At 40.3% G+C, this 20,408-nt stretch overlaps 1 protein-coding gene across 4 annotated transcripts in view; it reads left to right on the forward strand.

The window, feature by feature from the left end:
• The window catches only part of ACSL4 (acyl-CoA synthetase long chain family member 4), a 78,406-nt gene that overhangs the window by 24,886 nt on the left and 33,112 nt on the right, over nt 1-20,408 (forward strand). The window contains exons 2-4 of one of the 4 annotated variants that reach the window (XM_027607498.2): nt 6,252-6,302; nt 18,558-19,089; nt 19,337-19,514. In XM_027607498.2, the coding sequence (XP_027463299.1) occupies nt 18,739-19,089; nt 19,337-19,514 (529 nt within the window). In that variant the 5' untranslated portion in view covers nt 6,252-6,302; nt 18,558-18,738. The remainder of the gene's footprint in view (nt 1-6,251; nt 6,303-18,557; nt 19,090-19,336; nt 19,515-20,408) is intronic. The other 3 variants (XM_027607501.1, XM_027607499.1, XM_027607500.1) reach the window with 3 other exon arrangements.

Below are 20,408 nucleotides of genomic sequence, written 5' to 3' on the forward strand. Positions count from 1 at the left end.
AATTTGGGCAAGAACACCACAGAAGCTATGTTGTGTCCTTCTCAGTGTGTCCTGTCGGGAGTATGTGATGTTGATGTGCCCTGTTATTGGTGAGGGTAACCTTGATCACCTGATTAAGGTGATCTCAACTGTGTTTCTTGACAGTAAAGTTGTCATTTTTCTCTTGGAATTAATAGGTATTAAAATACTTTATTATATTGTATTTTTTAAATACATTTTTGGAGGTGATACTTTGAGACCATGCATATATCCAATTTCAACTTTAAACTTTCGCTCACCAGTGTTAGCATCCACCAGTGGATTTTGCCTGCAGCCAATTATTGCTGTAGTGTTCTTTTTTTTATTTTTAAGATTTTATTTATTTATTTGAGAAAGAGACAATGAGCAGGGAGGAGGGACAGAGGGAGAAGGAGAAGCAGACTCCCTGCTGAGCAGGGAGCCTGATGTGGGGCTCTGTCCCAGGACCCTGGGATCATGACCTGAGCCGAAGGCAGACGCTTAACCAACTGAGCCACCCAGGTGCCCTTACTGTAGTGTTCCAATGGAGATTTTCTATTTCCTTTATTCCTTCCACATTTATTAATTAGAATTTTTGTATAAGGAAGTTTTGTCCCTTCTCCCTCCTGTACTTAATTATTTGGTCAATCATTTATTTGTATTAGTATGGACTCATGGATATTTCTTTTATTCTTTTGGATATGATCTAATACTATCACTTACATTGTTGGTCAAATTGTTGCAGCTTTGACCATTGGGAGCTCTTTTGGGTTGGCCCCTGTGTCCCTTTGGCATATCCCCATCTTTTTTTTTTTTTTTTTTTAACACTTCCTTACTTTCTGGCACCAGAAGATACCAGGCTCAGCTGGCATTTTTCCTGCGCTGGCTCTGGAATCAACTACTTCTCTAAAGGGCCCTGGTTCCTTTTACTGGGGAACGGTAATTGGAAACCCAAGATCTGGGTGCTGGATATGATCACTGACTGCTACTGAGTATCTTTGCTTCTAGACCTGGAGGGCAATTTTAATAGACTAAAACCTAAAATGGTCACATACCCTTTTGACCCAGCACTTCGACTAGAAATATATCCTATAGACACACTGGCATAAATATATTGTTAAGGATATTCATTGCTGGAATACCATATAACTGTTTAAGAGTATTTTTTTAAAGATTTTATTTATTTATTTGAGAAAGCCAGAGAGAGAGCACCCCCAGAGAGGAGGGGCAGAGGGGAAGGGCAGAGGGAGCAACTGACTCCCCACTGAGCAGAGATCCCAATGCCAGTCTCAGTCCCAGGACCCCTGGATCATGACCTGAGCCGAAGGCAGGTGTTTAACCGCTTAATCCACTGAGCCATCCAGGCGCCCCTAACTGTTTAAGAGTATTAGGTAGATCTGTGTATTCTGGCATGGAAAGACATGTAAGAGAGTCATATTTTTTTTTAAAAAGTTGCAAACCTGTATAGATAGTATGATTCAGTTTTTGCTTAAAAATTGTGTGTGTGCGTGCGTGCATGCGTGCACATGTGTATTGGACTCTGCTTACAAAAACATCTCCAAGGGCACTTACCATACTATTAAAAGCTGTTATTTCTGGAGGATTGAATAAAAAAGACACTTTCACTTTGTATTTTATATTTTGTAATGTTTGTGTTTGTTTTTTAAACACTTTATTGAGATACCATGAATATTTTTAAAACACATTTTGTTTTAGGTTACCTAACTTTTCCATGAATCAGCCTTCTAGTCTCTGACAGCCTAGAATCATCTCCATACTTTTTACACTATTACATGATAGATTTTGATTAGTTTTATTATTTAGGTTATAATATTTGTTTAATACATTTTAATGTTTATGAATCAAGTGACCTACAAGCCTATGAAACATTTAAGACTCCTGAACCACTCATACTTTATATATTCTTAAGGGGAAAAGAAAAGATTCTACTATAGCTTAGATTCTGAGCAGTACCCTCTAGTAGTTTGATTGGCTTATGATAGTCATGTAGGCCTGTTTTAAATGTAATTTCCTTCTTCTTTATGACTTTTTAAAAATCATTTTAAAATACACAATATTTATGGAAATTTTGGGAGCTATTGAAATCAGCAGAAAGAATACTAAAGTATATAAGACATTAAAACAGAACAAAAAGTAGTAAAACATAAAATTCACCTGTAATCCTACCACACAGCAACAGCTAGCATTAATATTTGGTGCATATCTTGCTAATTTTTCTATGAATGTACCCACCCAAATATATATGTATATAATGGAGTCATACATACTGTTTTGTACCTGTGTTGTTTCTTGATTTCAACATTTCTAACCTTTGAACTGTATTATAGTTATGGTAGTTTTTATCCATTAGCAAACACGTGACCTACATGCATCTATCTGAAGCAAGACCTATAAAAGACCATTGCTGAGGAGATCGTTCTATGAGGGACTCACCAGAATTTACTTTTAGATTTGCACACTAAATGCTCAGGACTTTGTGAATATTTCCCACTCTTTTTGAAACATTCTCTTTTAAACGTACTAAGCTTGGTCCTTGAGACATTAATTACAGGAGGAAGATTGATCGTGCTTTAAACATTTCCAACAGATGTTATCACAAGTTGAGTATTGACTTTACTTTAGAAGAATGTTTTCAAAACATTGGTTAGCAGACTAACTTATTTGCAAGAGGGCAAAAACTAAACACATTAATGGTTTGTTTTGAAGTCTGTCTGAAAATATGAGGGTTGTCTGAAGTTGAACAGCCCTGCTTCGTATTTGTGGTTGCTTTTTCCTTAATCACCGTCCTGTTAGCTGCCTGGACACTGTTTTGCTTCATGGTATTCAATGAGTAAGGCTTTCTCAGGGCCGCCTCATTTCCTAATTGAAAGACGATAAACTCTGGATGCTGTATTCTCTTTTTTTCATGCCACCAGGTGATCATTAAGTAGAAACAAACTATATTATATGCTTCAGTCTGTTAAAAATTTGCCTTGCGAAGGATTTCCAACTTTCTTGTGCTAACAAAAACTTGCATATACATGTGAAAGTGAAAAGTGTGTCCCAAATTTGCATTCTCATTTCAGCCAGATCATCCCTAGTCCCAGTCATTTGTAAATGGAAGCTGTGCGGTGATCATCTGCTTAGTTCTTTTATATGAAATTGTTTCTTCAATTTATTTTAATAGAATGACTTTAAGAGCAGGGTGCTTTTTTGGGGGGGGAGGGTAGGGGAGAGGTTAAGTTCAAGGTCAGTTTTTCCATTGTATAGAAAAAAATTAGATTAGGAAATGTGATTTAGTTCTCTTCTATCTGCTGGGCAGCAGTTGCTTTTTTTGTTTTGTTTTGTTTTTTAAACGTTGAAAGAAATGTCCATTAAAGGTACAGGTGCTGAAAAAAAATCATGTCTGTCTCTTGTATTTAAGAACCTCCTAAATAACCTCCTAGGGCGCCTGGGTGGCTCAGTTGGTTGGGCGACTGCCTTCGGCTCAGGTCATGATCCTGGAGTCCCGGGATCGAGTCCCGCATCAGGTTCTCTGCTCAGCAGGGAGTCTGCTTCTCCCTCTGACCCTCTTCCCTCTCGTGCTCTCTATCTCTCATTCTCTCTCTCTCAAATAAATAAATAAATCTTAAAAAAAAAGAACCTCCTAGAGTTGCTTTGCCTTGCCTGATTGATGGAGGACTGTGAGACTGGAAATGAGTAGAAGGTTGAAGCTGGGGCTCTCATTCAGCTGAGAGAATTCTCTGACACTTGATTCTCCTCTCCATCTTCTCCCTCTGTAGTACCAAGGACCAAGTGTAAACTATCCTTTGCAAATATTTACGGATGAAATTATTTTCCAAATTAAGCAAGCTAGTGGATAGTTTTGTATTCCCCCCCCCCCCAGCCACCCATAGGTCTTTAAATGATTTTGTAGAAAGTTGGTCTTTGTCATTTATCAGTTACCTGAGTTAATCTGTGGGGGGAAATCTATCCATTTGTACTTAGAAATATGAAGTTTTTCTTCCCCAACCTTCTCTTTTTGAGCTCTTTGGACTTTATTTGAGTATGTATATGCAGAGATTTACTTTCCTTATGTTAATATCAAATGTTATCCCTCTGGGAGAAAAACAAGAAAATGTTAAGTAGCATGCCTTCTGTTTATAAGTAGTCTTAACCATGTGTTCACACATGTGCTGATACTGTCCCCAGCGCACCCTCCCCAAAAGTAGATTGTGGATATTCACTTGAAGTGGAGAAGTAGTTCCATGAAACAAAACAAAAGGCATGCTCTGTTAGTGATAGGTCTGGGTATAAATCATTCTCTCCTTCATTGTTCTGTGGGTAGCAAAAGAGAAAATGAACTGTTTTATTTACCAAGTAGTTAGTGTGGTCATTATTCATATGGATGTTTGCGACTTCCATTGGACTGTCTAGATTTTTTTTTAAAAAAGTGTTTGAAGGGTTTTTCTCATAGTCCCATGCAAGTACTACTGAGTACTACAGCATGGAGCTAAGACTTCATTTCTTCTTCAAAATCTTAATCGTGCCCAGGACACCCCCGCAGTGCTGGAATGTAAGTAAGTGATGTCAAATTACGGAAGGGCCTTATTTTACTATTCTGAGTATTCAGATGATAAGTCATTTTCTCCTGCACTGTACAAAATAGGTTAATCCTCAGCTGTAAACTGACCGTAAACCTTCATAGCGTATATATATCTTCAAGAGCATCATAAAACTGATCTGTATATTCATTGAAGGAGGATGAAAATATCTCTAGGTTTTTGACTAGAGCAGTGCAGTATTTTGATTTGGAAAGAATCTTTCACTGTTTAAAGGAAATTATTGATTTTGGATTTTGATGGGAAAATCGGTAGGCGCCTGCAGGCACTTGAGGTGGGGATATCTGGGTAGATTGGCTAGTTTCCCGTGGTCAGACTTTATCCCTGAACTTGACTCCTGTCCTGATGGGGGGTGGGGGGGATAAGAAGTACAAATAAAACTATTAACAGCATGACTCTTGCTTCTTGCCATTTTCTTTTCATTTTACTTTAAAATTTTTTATTGAGATATAATTGATGTATAATATTGTGCAAGGTGCACAACATGTTGATTTGATACATTTATATATTGTTACGATTACCACCTTAGCTTTAGCTAACACCTCTGTTGCATCACATAATTATCATTTTCTGTGGTGAGCACATTTAAGATCTAATTTCTTAGCAGTTCTGAAGTATATGACACAGCATTGTTGACTGTGATCACTGTGCTGTGCATCAGATCTCCAGAACTTACTCATCTTCTAGTTGCAAGTTTGTATCCTTTAACAACGTCCCCCCTGGTCTCCCCTCCAGGCCCTGATAACCACCATTCTACTCTGTTCTTATGAGTTTGGCTTTTTTAGATTCTACAAATGAGCGACATCATGCAACATTTGTCTTTCTCTGCCTGGCTCATCTCACAAAGCATACCCTCGAGGTCCATCCATGTTGTTGCAAATGGCAGGCTTTCCTTCTTTCTCATGACTATGAGTATATTCCATTGTATGATGTACATACCATATTTGCTTCATCCATTCATCCATTGGTGGACACTTAAGTTGTTTCCATATCTTGGCTATTGTGAATAATGGTGCAGTAAACATGGGAGTGCAGATCTCTTTTTGATATCCTGTTTTCATTTCCTTTGGCTGTACATCCAGAAGTGAGATTGTTGGATCATGTGATCATTGTATTTTTAATTTTTTACCCAACCTCCATACTGTTTTCCAGAGTGACTGTACCAATTTACATTCCCACCAACGCTGCACAGAGCTTCCCTTTTCTCCACAAACTCGCCAACACTTGTTATCCCTGGTCTTTTTGATGATAGCCATCCTAACAAGTGTGAGGTGATGTCTCATTGTGGTTTTGATTTGCATTTTCCTGATGATGAGTGATGTTCAGTACCTTTTCATGTGCCTGTTGGCCATCTGGATGTCCTCTTTGGAGAAATGACTATTTCTCCAAGTGTAAATTTAGTTTCTCTGCCCATTTTTTCATCTTGCTATTTTCCCACAGAGTTTTGACTACTGTTTCTTAGGCTCAGTTACTTTTCTGCAACCCTACACTACTTTTAGCCAGACGATCATCTCTAATCATTTCTTGTTTTCCCTTTGGTACCTGGCTCATCATGAACTAAGGTGCACAGGTGATGTGAAACAACACTTGAGTGTTTTTAAAAGGGTTTTTTTCTTATGTTACTGTACCCATAAATGTTGTCTTTTATTACAGATTGAAATCACAAAAGATATACGTGTTCTTCTTAAGAGAAAAAGGAAATCTGTAAGTATTCTTCGAAAATTCTAAATTTGTAATTTTATCAGCTTTTGGAGGAAATTAAGTTTTAAACATACTAACAGGCATCTTGACTCTTTTTGTAGTGGAAAAACCCTGCCAATCTCCATGTTTGTGTTAAAAGGGCAATATTTGGAAAAGTAAAATGGGAAAACTTTTTACCCTGTACAGCTTCTAAAATTTAAACCATCACCACTCATTTCTAAAAGGGGAAGTGATAGTTGAAATCTAAGTAAAATATTTTTCCTTAAGCAGTTACCGAAAAATGGAGTCACAGATTGGAGTTGCAGTTCTGACTGTTGAGGCTTACAGGCTGAGAGTCTTTGGCAAGCTATTTTGCTTCCTTTTGCCTCAATTTTCTAATCTGTAAGGAGGTTTATTATTCTTGATGACATGAAGTCTGTAGTAGTGGATACTCTCCCTAATAAATTGAAGCTTGTTCTAGTTAACTGGTTCGCAAAACTGATTTAAATATATTTCTGATTTGCAGAATTTTAGGTATTAGCCTTGTCTCTCACCGAAGCATCTACTCTAGACTATAGCATGGAATAAAAGAAACACAACAGCACACTTAAAATTAGAGTCCTAGTGTTTGAGTCTTGGACCTTGAAAATTACCCAGTCCAGTGTTTCCCAAACATTGATGTTTAGACCAATGCTGGTCAGTGAGGAGTTTTTAGTGGTCCAGGGTGAAGTGAGGAAAGTAAGGACAACAGGCCATGCATTTTTTAAGATTAAACTCTTCCCATTTAAATGATTGCTTGTTATTATAAGATCTGTCCATCTAATTTGGGGGCATTAAATACATTCTGTATTTTAGGAAATGGTGGTGATAGCAAGTGGTAGGGTTTTTGGTTTATTGTTTTTTTTTTTTTTTAAATGCCCATACCTGTCCCCCACCCCCCAAGGCAGCTGTGTCATTCCCCTCACCATCCTTCTTTGCTTTTAAAACTTTACGGGCCTGTGCTATCTTAAAATAAGAATCCAGTTTTCTCATTTTACAGATGAAACAGACAAGGGGTTATTTAATTTGTTCCAGATCTTACAGTTCAGCAGGCTCCTGAACCAAGACCAAAACCCTGGATACAATGCTGCCTCTCTTGTATTTCTGGTCTTCTGAGAATTGCTTTAATTATAATAGGTTATAAACTTGAAACAGAAGATCTAGTAGTTCTTATGTGCTAATAACTATTTTTGAATTCCAAGTGTAAAGAAATTCAAGACTTAATGTTCTTGTGTAGCTTGGTGCTAAAGTCTACTTATTAGCCTGCATGAGAAAAATCTTAAACATGGCCAGAGATTTTCATCAGCAAGCCTGAATTAGCCGTCTCTGAATTCAGCTACTGAGCACGCTACCCCATGATTGATAAGAGAGGTAAGGTATCAGTGAGGTTAGTGTTTCCTTGGGGAAATAGACTGTGGTGCCATCGTGAGGGCAGTAGTATTCACGCTTCTATAGTTGATTTATTTGTCCACAGAGAGTCTGTTTCCTCTCTCTCTCCCCCCTCCTCCCACACGCATGCACACACTTGTGCATGCACACATACACACACACACCCTATAAATATAAACATTTATGGCACTCGGTTTACAGCCCTTCTAGATATGTAAGAGAAGAGTACCAAGGCAAAGAGTAGGAGTCGCCAAATGCATTGGCAGAAACATATGTCTAGTTTTGTTCAGGAGTTTACAAGATTCTTTGGAGTGTCTTTGACACTTCAGAGACTCCTCTTCGACTGGCCTAGCTGGGCCTTGGCTGTCCCAAAATACACTTCAAAGCAGAAATTATCTAATTCCCTGATGCCCCTCCCTTACTCACCTTAGTGAAGCATGCATGGGCCAGGGAAACAAATGAACGTGAAGAGAACAGAATGGAAAGTATTCCTCATCCCTAGTATGGAGACATTAACTCAAGGAGTACTTTTCCATGGCTTCTTGTATTGAGTGTCACATGGCTTCCTCCTTTAGTGAAGAATTCTTTAATTCCTAAAATGTCAGGTACAGCCATAATGAAATGCTAAGAATAATAATAACAACAAAAAAAAAAAACCATTTTGAATTCTCCCCAGTCTTTGGAATATCTGTGCTCTTCTTTTTACTAGTGCTAATATTTGAGAGTTGACTGAATGGCTACAGGGTTTCAATCTTCAACAGATTTATCAGTCTTTGAGTTCTTTTATTAGTCTCACTTATAAAGGTATATTTAATACTGAAGAGCAGAGTGAGCTTTTTAAAAAAAAAATGCAGTTTCACATGGTGGCCATGTGGCTGAATTGTAGTGACTTATTTGGCCATTTTGTAAGAAATGGCTTAAGACTACATTGTTGCATAATTTTTAACAGTATAAAGTACTGGGAAACAACATTAGCAAAGAACTAACCTGTTGGACTGGCTCCTCCTCTAGCAAATGTGGAGGGTGGGTCATGTGGCAAAAATAAATAAATAAATAAAAGGTATGGTTGCAAAATTCTCCCTGTTACACAAAGTTGTTACTACGGGAAGTATTATGCTGGTCACAGATTTTTTTTTTTTAAATTTATAATCACGGTTGGCAGCCTGCAGTTTGTATTACTTTATTATTAATAAATATATAACATGACAGGAGAGAGACCATCTCTCACTTGGACACAATACATTTATTATAACTGTGAGTTAATTTTAAAGTTACTTTGAATTATTTTTGATTAGCTTATATTAAAACCATGACTGTGTTCCCCTAGAGAAAAAATACCTGGGAAATAGAAGTCTTTACAGACAAAATTAAAGTCTACCCCATGGCGCGATGTGCCCTCTAATTTAGCAGCAGGGTTCTGTCTACAGGGATCTGTAACAGTTCATCTTAAGCAGTAGTCTAGGACATTGAAATTGGCACTGAACCCTTTTTATTTCTCTCCAAATACATACCTCCCAGAACTTAGTTTTCCTCCCTTTCTCCTGATGTCTAACCAAGTTGGATCATAACATCATGCTTTGTCAGTAGCTGCCACTTCTAGCTTGGTCTATCCTCAGAAGTCCTTAAATGTAAACTTTGGATTAAATCTGTACAGCCAGCTCCTGACTTTTGAAAGCTTCATATTTAAAAATGAAGCATGTTGTGATCACTTAAAATGAGGAATAGGTGCATAATTATACACAGTGTATGTGAAGTGTGTAGGCAGCAACATTGGCTCCTAGATCTCTTCATTTCAACACATAGATAGGATCCCAATTATAAGAACGTATGACCTAGAAAAAACATAATCTGATGCATGCTGGGGATGTTCTTAAAACATTATGGGAGGGGACTTTTGCTACAGTGTGAAAGAGCATCTTCAACATGGCAGCTGAGGTGTTTTCTTTGCTGGGAAAAGCTGGGAAGAGACTGGCAGGATGGCGACCTCAGGGGTTAATAACTTTCCAGGTGATGAAGTAGATGGGCTCGGTTAATCTTGTTAGAGACGCACCCAAAGATCTGTCGTAGTGGTGAGAGGTTTGTCGTCAAAGTAGCTAGCTAGGCACAGGTACAGTGTGTTATATGTTCGCCCTAGGTTTTTGTTTTTGTTTTGCTTTTTCAGTTTTCAAATGAATGTATTATAATTACTGTGTATCGGGTCTAAAGTTTGATTGTACAGACTCTACCATATTGATTAGGTTGGTCTATCAATTTGAATCTGATGAGACAAAGGGGCAGATGAATATATATTTCACATAGTTATTCAGTCTTGCAAACTAACAGCAAAAGATCCTACTAGCTAACCTTAATGCCTTTTATATTCTTAAAATAGTAACATTTTTAAAGTTTTCATATTAAAATGTGAAGTTTATTATATTGTAATATATAGCTCCTGTGAAGTTTGATTTCATTAACCAAATGCAGCCATTCTTTGAACATCATATTTGAACTTTCTCCTCTGTATTTTAAAATCATTTGGAACTTTTTAATAGTGTGTGAGAGAAAAGATATTTTTTAAAAAAGCACTCCACCCCTTTATAAAAGTCTTGATGCAATATTTATGTAGAGATATGATCTTTTAAAGTGCCGCAGATATGTTATCTGTTTAATCTCTTGGAACTTTTATTTATTTTATTTATTTTTATTTTATTATTTTTTAAAGATTGTATTTATTTATTTGAGAGAGACAGAGAGCACAGAGAGTGAGAGGGAGAAGCAGACTCCCTGCTGAGCAGAGAGCTCCACACTGGGCTGGAACCCAGGACCCTGAGATCATGACCTGAGTGGAAGGCAGCCATTCAACCGAGTGAGCCACACAGGGCCCTGCTTGGAACTTTTAAACTTGTTTTCTGATTTAATGTTGAGTGGATACAGAAGGCAAATTGTCCCTTTATTTGGTACTTAAATTACCCCTTTTAATGCTGTGTGACTTGAAGATGCAATTTCTTAAAGTAGCACTTACATAGTTAATCATTGATTTTCAAATTGATGCCTTTTATATTTTCATAAGGTTGTTTCTGAAGGACAGATGACATTAATCTGTCCTTATTGTGTGTTTCAACTTGGCAAATGCATGGATCCTTGCTTGGTATAGTCTGTTTTCTCAAACTTTTGGGACAAAAAAAGTCTCCGTATTAATGGAGTTCAGTTTATTAGTTTTTCTTTTTCATTCTTAAATTGATGTGGTGTCATGTGCTTCTGGGGGAGATGATTTCTTTTAAATTCAGACTTTAATCAATATGTAGTGTTTGTTTACTTTGTGTACTAGAGCTTAAATGTATCACTAATGCTTTTTTGTGTTTAAGCTAACTATCTCAGAACGTTTGAAGTAACTGGAATGAAATATTTAAAATTAAACCTGACCTCAAGACAAAAAGTAAAATTTTATCTCATTTTCCCCTAAGACTTCTAGGACTCACTCGGTACCTAAAGGGCATTTTTCCACCTATAAAAATGTCTCAGGATGTAGGATGGATCAGTGCTCAAAATTGCTGCCAGGATTTCTACATACACAAAGTTTATCACTGTCACCTACTTAGATTATACCAGTATGACCAGGATCACAGACAATAGAGCTGAAAGCATAGCTTTAAAATCTATTTAAATCTACTATAATCTATTTGAAATCTATTAGACCTGGATCAAAATCCCTACTTCGCTGTGTCACCTTGGGCAAATGATCTCTCACAGACTGGTTCTATCATCAGTAAAATGAGGGTACCACGTCAAAGGGGTTTCCTGAAGGATTCAATGAGATAATATATCTAGAGGACTGAGCACAGTGCCTAGCCCAGAGTCAATGCTCAATGAGTGGTTATTCATCTGATCTCTATATGAAACAGTAACCATCAACAGGAACAGTGAACTGTTTCATGACCGAAGGTGATGGCCTGCTCTTTCCTGGAGGCCATACAAATGAATTTCTTGATTTCAAGGAAGCACAGCTTCAAGTTCATGTCCTCCTAATGGGTAGGGCAGCAGGTATCACTCTTCATACACGGACGACAGCATACCTTTGTGAGAGGCATGGGTGAAAAAGCACATAGTCCCAACTGTGTAGCCTTCATGCTTTTACAAGAGCAGTCTTTTACTTCTGTGCAACGGGCTGTTTTTCTAGTTTCATATTTTCTATTAAGCAGCTAAAAAGAGGTTCAAGTTTATTGTAGGGATTTTAAGAGGATACCCTGTCCTAGAATGTCAACACGGATGAGTGATTTTTTTTTTTTAAGATGACTAAGGTTGGTAGCTTTCAGGCTATTGTACTTGGCATACATTTTTACTTTATTGTTCCAGAGCAATGCCACATCGTTCTTATTTCAGTCACCAGATTTATGGCACTGCTAATGCACAGAGGGACTGTTGTCACTGAGTGTTCAGCAGCAGACTGTAAACTGCCTCATGGAGCTTATGTTCTGATGAGGACATCAATAACAAATATGAAAAGGAAAGCATGTGTCGTATTGGTGATAGGTGCTAAGGAGAAAAACAGAGCGAGAAAAGGGACTGGTGGTATGGGGGGACCTTCTTAGGATGGCTGGAGAAAGTGATACTTGAGTAAAGACAAAAAGGATCTGGGAGAATAAGCTCTCCAGGGGTCTTAGAAGAACATTCCAGGCAGAGAGGAAAACATGTTCAAAGGGCCTGAAGTAGGATCATGCCTGGTGTGTTCCAGAGACCACAAGGGACAGGTTGAAGTAAAGCAGAATGAGCCAGAGGAAAGCATGGGAGATGAAGTCAGCAATGCAAGAGGGAAGGGAGAGATCCTCGTAGTCTCATACGGCAGAGTGAGAGCTAACTTCTGAGTGGGCCGTATGGGGATTCTTCAAACGGTTTTGGGCAGACGACTGACCTAATCTACCTTACATTTTAGCTGGAGCACTCTGGCTGCCGAGTTTAGACTCTGTTATAAAAGTGGGAGCAAGGAGATCAGACTGGCAATTGCATTTCTTTTTTTCTCTTTAAAGATTTTATTTATTTATTTGAGAGAGAGAGAGAGAGAGAGCGCACATGAGAGAGGGGAGGGTCAGAGGAAGAAGCAGACTCCCTGCTGAGCAGGGAGCCCAGTGCGGGACTCGATCCCGGGACTCCAGGATCATGACCTGAGCTGAAGGCAGTCGCTTAACCAACTGAGCCACCCAGGCGCCCAGCAATTGCATTTATTTTAGTGAGAGATGATAGTGGCTGAAACCAGGATGGTAGTGGTGGAGGCGGTAGGCAGTAGTTGAATTTGATACGTGTTTTGTAAGTAGAGCTGGTAGGATTTACTGCTGCTGAGTTGGCTGTGGAGTGTGTGTGTGTGTGTGTGTGTGTGTGTGTGTGTGTGTGTGTGTGTATGAGAGAGAGAGAGAGAGAGAGAGAGAGAGAGAGGGAATCTCTAAGGTTTTTGGTCAGAGCAGCTGGAATTACTGAGCCGGGCAAGACTGGGTGGGATAGGTCTGTGGGAGGATGATCAGTGGCTCAGCTTTGACCATATTAAGTCTGAGGTACTTGACCGAAATGGACCTGTTGAGGAAAAAGTTGGGTCTACAAATCCGGTGTTTAAGGAAGACCTCCAGGCCGGGCGGGGAGAGTAATCAGCGTATATATGCCATCTAAAGCTGTGGGACTAAATGAGGTCACCATGGGAGTGAGTGTAGAGAAAGCCCAAAGGAGGTTCGGTGACTGAGGACTGTCGCAGTTAGACGTCAGGGAGATAAAGAAGTATCAAAGAAGACTGAGAAGGAACAGCTAGGGAAGTCCGAAGAAAACCGGAAGAAGTGCCCTCTCCTGGAAGCCAAGTGAAGAAGTTTCAGTCAAGAACAGAGGGGTCATCCAGGTCAAAGGCTGCTGATGAGTCAAGGGATGAGGGAGCCTTAACTGACCTGGGGATGTGAAGACATGGAGGTCGTTGGGGCCCTCGACCAGAGCAATTTGTCGAGTGGTAGGGGGTAAAAGCCTGAGTAGTAGGTTCAAGAGGAAAATAGGGGGAGACAACTGGGAGAGGAAGTGCATAGGGGACTCTCAAGTCCTCTCAAGTCCCATGCCAAGAAATGGGGCTGTGGCCAGAGAACATTCAAGAGGCAAAGGTTTTTAAGGTGAGAGAAAGACTAGCCTGTTATGATGCTAATGGGCACAATTCGGTGGAGCAGGGCATGTTAATGGGGCGTGAGAGGGAAGAGTCAGTAGAGCGGCCCTGCCAGGGAGACACCGGGCCCAGGCGGAGACAGGGCCTTGGAGCCCTGGTGCAGGACTCAGCCCTGGCTGCGCGGCACTGGTCCACGGGCAGAGTCACGGGAGAGAAAAGAGCATGTGGCCGCAGACGCACGAAGGCGGGTAGGTGCAGTGGTGGGAGTGTGCGCAAGTTCTCTCCAGACTGTTGCAGTTGTCTCAGCGGAATGGTAAGCCAGCCCAACAGCCGAGAATGAGGACGGAGGAGGGGCAGGCGTCGGTGGGCTGGCCTGGAGAGCGAGGAGCAGGCAGGAAACCCAGGAGGGCAAGCCAGTGAGCGGAGCGGTCCGGCGCAGTGTGGTTTCTGCACAGCATTGAGGGCCTGCTGGAGGGAGCTGGCCTGGGCATGGGGCGAGGGGTTCAGCACAGTCCAGCTTTTCTCCAGCCAAATTCAGCTGCGTGGGTACAGGTGCACACTTCAGTGGAGAATTGGATTTAACCAGGTTGTAGTTTCGCCGAATAAGTACAACAAAGTGAAACGGGGCGAGACAGTTTATTCCAGGGACTGATGATTATTGTCCGTGGATTACAAGCTGGCTGTGGGGAAGGGTTCTGCCAACAGTGCCATGAAGTAGATAATGCAAGCAGCATTCCTGTTCTGTACACGATGCCACTGACCCAGAGCTCTTAAGTGGGAGGTCACTGGACTTGGTCAGAGTCCTGCTTAACAGCACATGTGAGGTTAGACCCGGATCTCCTACCGTAGTTTAACCCATTTACCACCCAGGAAATCAGACTTTCTCTTCCGTAGAGAACAGTTCATTTCCCCCTTAACACAATAGGCAAGTGTGTTAAGCAACTCAATCTTGAGTTGCTTAATCATCGTACACATGTGTCTCAGAGTAGAGCTGCATGCTCGGAAAGTTGGCTCTGAAAAAAATGGAATTTTCCCATTGACTTAGATCCCAAAAGTGGAGCAACACTTCACACGGAAAACATTAAAGCATCTGCTACACTACTTGCTGTTTCTCACATCCATCCTGCCCTGTTTTGCCCCCATCCATTCGCTCATCCATTTGTGCTCTCTGCTAGCACTGTCCTCATTTTCCAGTTGGTTTGTCTTCTGAAAACATACCATCCTTCATGCCTACCTCAACTGCTGTGTTTTTTGTGAAACCTTTCTGGATGGTTCTATGTCCTCCTTCCTCCATCTCCTTTTTTCCCCCCAAACTGGATGCAAATTCCCCCCTCTTTTGAATATGTTTAGCATTTTGTTCTTACGGGATATATTTTTTTTTAGTAATCTCTACACCCAACATGGGGCTCGAACTCAGGACCCCGAGACCAAGAGTCACATGTTCTTCCAACTGAGCCAGGCAGGCACCCCTCTTATGGGATCTATTCTACATATTTGTGAACTGATCTCCCTGCCCTCTACCTTACATATGAACACATATGTACATGCATTTAAAAGACTGAGGGCATGCTTGACTCCTCTTTGTATCAAGTGCTCAAAACTTACACGTGGTGAGTGTCCTCATCTTTTTTTGAAATAAATTTATCAATAGGTGTGAGTGGCACCTTTGGCAGGGAAAGATTTTAAGATGACAGGCAAACCTGGACAGAAGCTGGCCAGTGGGCTTGAAAGAGCACCGGACTTGGGGATGGGTGTCGGTTACAAGGTGCACTTGGCTACTCATTCACCAACATCAGTGGATCAAACATTCAGCTGAACTGGGGGTTCCAAGAAGTCTGGTCAGGGGCTGTCAAGCCTCTCCCACCAAAGCAGCTCTGCTTTTGGCTTTTATCTATAAATATATTTGTGTTTTCCATGTTCACGTAATATTTTATTCAAATGGATGACCCATGCCCCTCTCACCACCGCCAGAAAGAATTTCAAAATGCCTGGAGTAAATGATGTCTCTGATCTCTCCTCACCTGAATGTTCTTCTAGGCTTGCCTACTGTGTGTGTGTGTGTGTGTGTGTGTGTGTGTGTGTGTGTGTGTGTGTGTGTGTGTGTGTGTGTGTGTGTGTGTGTGTGTGTGTGTGTGTGTGTGTGTGTCTATATTATGAGGATTAAGTAGAAGACATTTCCCTACCTCCAAGGCTTAAGGCAAATATGTGTAAAAGATTAAGTGTATATAACATGAATGACTAAAAATGTATAGTACAGTTAATCCAATTAGATTATAAACCCTTCCAAAGCTGTCTTCTTTATATATCTTCAGCCCCAAGTCTGACAATTTCTCAATTGAAGCCAAGACTTTTTTTTTTTTTTGACCTTCTGGTATTGTCTCTGAGAATTTATATATTGAAATAAATATAATTTTGTCTTGAGTTAATTTCCTTTTGGTATTCCTTTCTATTACCAGTAGGGAATTATTATTTTTTTAAATTATACACATAAGTAGGTTATCATCTGTGACTACCCTTTGAGATTGATAACAGAATATTACAGGATATTTGTTCTAAGAAAGAGGTGTTGGGTTTGATAGGGTTCAGAACTACTGGTCTCTGCTATATACTTAGGTGCTTAGATGTTTGGTAATATTGGTAATTTAATCAATCAAAATCAGTGGGAGACATTTCAAGTGATGTAGGAGGTTAGAAAAAGGAAGGATTATTGTGGATTTGGGTTGTCATGAAATGGATGATGGAAGAGAGGATTGTTAGAGGGGTTCTTACATACTGAGGACCAGACACCATGATAGACACTTGACGTACCTTATCTCGAAGAAATGAATGACCAGACTTGTCAGACCGAGGAAGCAATTTCTAGGTAGGGTAAATCACACAATTTAAAGTTGGAAGGACGTCAGGAAATCATCTAGGCCAGCAGTTCTTACTTCGGGGTTGGTGTCACCCTTAGAGGTTTGTGGATGGATTTCCAGGAACCCACGAACCCCCTAAAATTGTAGATACCATTTTGTGTAGCTTGGATTTGTAGTTCTCCTTGGAACCTCTAAATGGGGTTCACCACCTCTAAGAAGTTAAGGGCTACTGATCTAGTCTGATCTTAAGCTCAGATCGGTTGTCTGGCTCAACCTTACCCAGCCAGTTAGTGACCGAGATGGGGACCGAGACCCAGGTCTTTCCACTTATAGTTTCTTGCTCACTTTACCCCACTCAGTTGAAGGACATAAACAAAAACCGAGGCTGGATTAAGCTACCACTTTATGGTAATTGGTGTAAAAACAGACAATGGTCCTCTGTTCGATAGTCTATTTCTACAAGAGTTGCAGAAGGACGGGGTTCAATCTGTCTCCTCCAAGTGCACTATTATTTTAATTTTTATAATTGAAATACGCTGCCACTCTCCAGAATAGCTTTCTTAGCTGAAGGAAGGCCAGCTCTCTGAGTGTTATCCCTGAGGCTGTAGCTCCAGTTCCTCTCCAGTTGGCACTGTTTTCCTGACCTGCCACGGCTCTCAGTTTTGTGCCTAATCAATTCAAAATCACTTTGTTCTGTCAGACCCTGTACTCCCCTAGCCTCTCTAGCCAGCATGCAATCACTCTGTGCCCCAGTCAGGCTAGTGTCCTTATTATGGGCACTCCCTACTCCCCCAAAGCCCTTTCACCCCTATCTCTGTGTCTCTCCATGTGGCTTCTCTGCCCGGAATGCTCTCCATTCTTTTCCTCCTTTGCCGGGTCCAGTTTAAGTCTCATGTCCACAGAGCCTCCCTTACCTACTGGTGGCCATTTCACATTCCCTCTGGACGCCTGTTGCATTTATTTTTTGTACCGCACACCACAGCTCTTGGCTCTTCCCACGAGGCTTTTCTCTGGAAAAGCTTCGGTGGCGGGCACTTTGGGAGTGGGGTTCCGGGAAGTCCGGGAGGCGTGCTCTGGATACCCCCAGTCTCCCTAATTCAGCCAGAGCAGTTCCACTTCAGTTGCATATGTAGGAAGTCTGCATGAGTTTTTATTTGAAGAAGCGGTTTAGCTGCCCCTCTACCCCCCCCCCCAAAAAGTTTGAAAGACAGTGGATCTGACTCATGTGTTGACTGCCTCATAAGTGTTAAGTGGTAATGGGCAAGGGCCAGGACTGGACTGACACTAGTTGAGACCTGCTACTACTATTCCCGGGCACCGGGTGCGATTTTGAGCACAAAATGAACACAGGAAATGACTTTACAATTGTATTGCTCAACAGTTTTTGGGATAGGAGATCGTGAACAGTGTTACCTCAGAAATAGTATTTCTGGGTTGATCGTTGAGAAATAAACCTACATTTGTGGATTTCTCCCATTTTGGATATAAAACCTAATCCTATTTAAAACTACCTGTTTTACATTTACGTATTTAGGAGAAACCTCACTATTGGCATTCCCAAAGTTCAACTGAACTTCAATATCACATCCGTACATTCGTGTAAGCATTAAAGTAGTGTCACTCAACTGACTTGCGGAGTGATGTTCAGAGGAGAGTATACCTAAACACCTAGACATAATTAAATTCAGAAGTTTATGGCAATGCTTAAAAATGGAAAATGCCAGTCTTTCAGACCAGTTATTTCAGCTTTCTGTATCAGATCAATTATATAAACTTCTGAAGACCTGAGTATTTAAATCAGTGTTGCTATCAACTTGTTAATACTCTTGTTTTTTTTGTTTTTGTTTTTTTTTTTTTCCCTGCTCTCTGCTGGCTCATTGTCTTCACCTACAGGTGTCCTTTATTGTCGGCTTCCAAAGATTACTAACTTCTATCTGTATCATTAAACTTGAACTGCCTTGGCTATACTGCTACTCTTAATTGCTGCTTCCATTATTGCCTTCTTCAGCAAAACAAGGCTTTCTGCAGCCAAAGAATAACAAGAAATACACACCACTGTAGGAGCCTTGCCACTATGAAACTTAGGCTAAACGTGCTCACCATTATTTTGCTGCCTGTCCACTTGTTAATAACAGTATACAGTGCCCTTATATTTATTCCATGGTATTTTCTTACCAACGCCAAGAAGAAAAACGCTATGGCAAAGAGAATAAAAGCTAAGCCCACTTCAGACAAACCCGGAAGTCCATATCGCTCTGTCACGCACTTCGACTCGCTAGCTGTCATAGACATCCCCGGAGCCAACACTCTGGATAAGTTATTTGATCATGCCGTGTCCAAGTTTGGGAAGAAAGACAGCCTTGGGACCAGAGAAATCCTAAGTGAAGAAAACGAAATGCAGCCAAATGGAAAGGTTTTTAAGAAGGTACAGCATTCTCGCGCCTTTTAATTTTTCTTTTAAGGGGAAGGTACACATCCCTTGATCATAGATCAAATGCGTTTTAAATATGCTGCCATTCCACTTAAATATTCTGTGTAACCAATTCTCAGAAGGTGCTCACAGCTTCTGTATATTCACTTAAAGGCAGTTTTAGAGTTCTATACTTGGAATAGTATTTTAACTGCTTATTTGGATAAATATACTAATATTAGAGAATGTCTCCCTTTAACAGTTAATTCTTGGGAATTATAAATGGATGAGCTATCTCGAAGTGAACCACAGAGTGAATAATTTTGGTAGTGGACTCACCGCACTGGGACTGAAACCAAAGAACACTGTTGCCATTTTCTGCGAGACCAGGGCCGAATGGATGATTGCGGCCCAGACCTGCTTTAAGTACAATTTCCCTCGTAAGTGCCTTGTGTTTTTGGAGGGGGAGAGAAGGGATTTTAGTAACATGTGAAATTGTTCTGTGATGCTGTTGTTTTCATGGTAGGTGTCCCTTAGCCATTTTTCTGCATGAGTTCTATCCGTAAAACAGTACATACTGTAGTTAAAAGATCTCTGATCATTCCTGTTAAAGAAAGTAATTTCTAAGCACCAGTATGGGAATTGGCAGCTTAATGGATAGAATTTAGAGTTTTACGTTTCAGTTGGAAGTGAATTATACATGAAAGGTTTGGGGCTTGGGGGTGTTTTTTAGGGCATGACATACAAAATAATGATTAAAACAAACAAAAAAAAACGATCATTGCTTAGGATCATTCTAGTTTATTGCTTCACTTCGAGGCCTTTTCTTTGACCTCTTCCATTTTACATGTGAAATGAGCACATAACAACTTGAACTGACATTAGATATGTTGGCCAGAAAATAAAGTATAGGGTATATTTCTGATTCATAAGCATTTGTTTTTGCCGTTGTGCATGAAATTGTTTTTAAAAATTTAAAGCCCAGAACAATGCCTACCACATACTGGGCACTCGCTTATTTACTGAATTAAGAACACTACAAGTGTAGTATAGTAATCAAGAATTTGTATCTCAAACAAACAAAATGAATATGAAATGATCCCCTATGTACCCATCACCCAGCTTCAACAATCAACAGCTTGTGAAAAGTCTCTGTTCTTAACTACGTTGCTGTTTGGGTTACCAGCCTAGAGCTGAATTTCCAATCTGATTAAAGTTTAGCAAATGCCCCTTGATTCTAACTGATCTTGGTTTCAGCTTATGTTTCCTTTGTCTGGTAGCTCCTAAAGAGTAGATCTCCTTGGCCCACCCATTTAAGGCTTGGAGGTCACCAA

Source organism: Zalophus californianus, chromosome X (assembly GCF_009762305.2).
Source record: "Zalophus californianus isolate mZalCal1 chromosome X, mZalCal1.pri.v2, whole genome shotgun sequence".
Lineage (NCBI taxonomy): Eukaryota > Metazoa > Chordata > Mammalia > Carnivora > Otariidae > Zalophus > Zalophus californianus.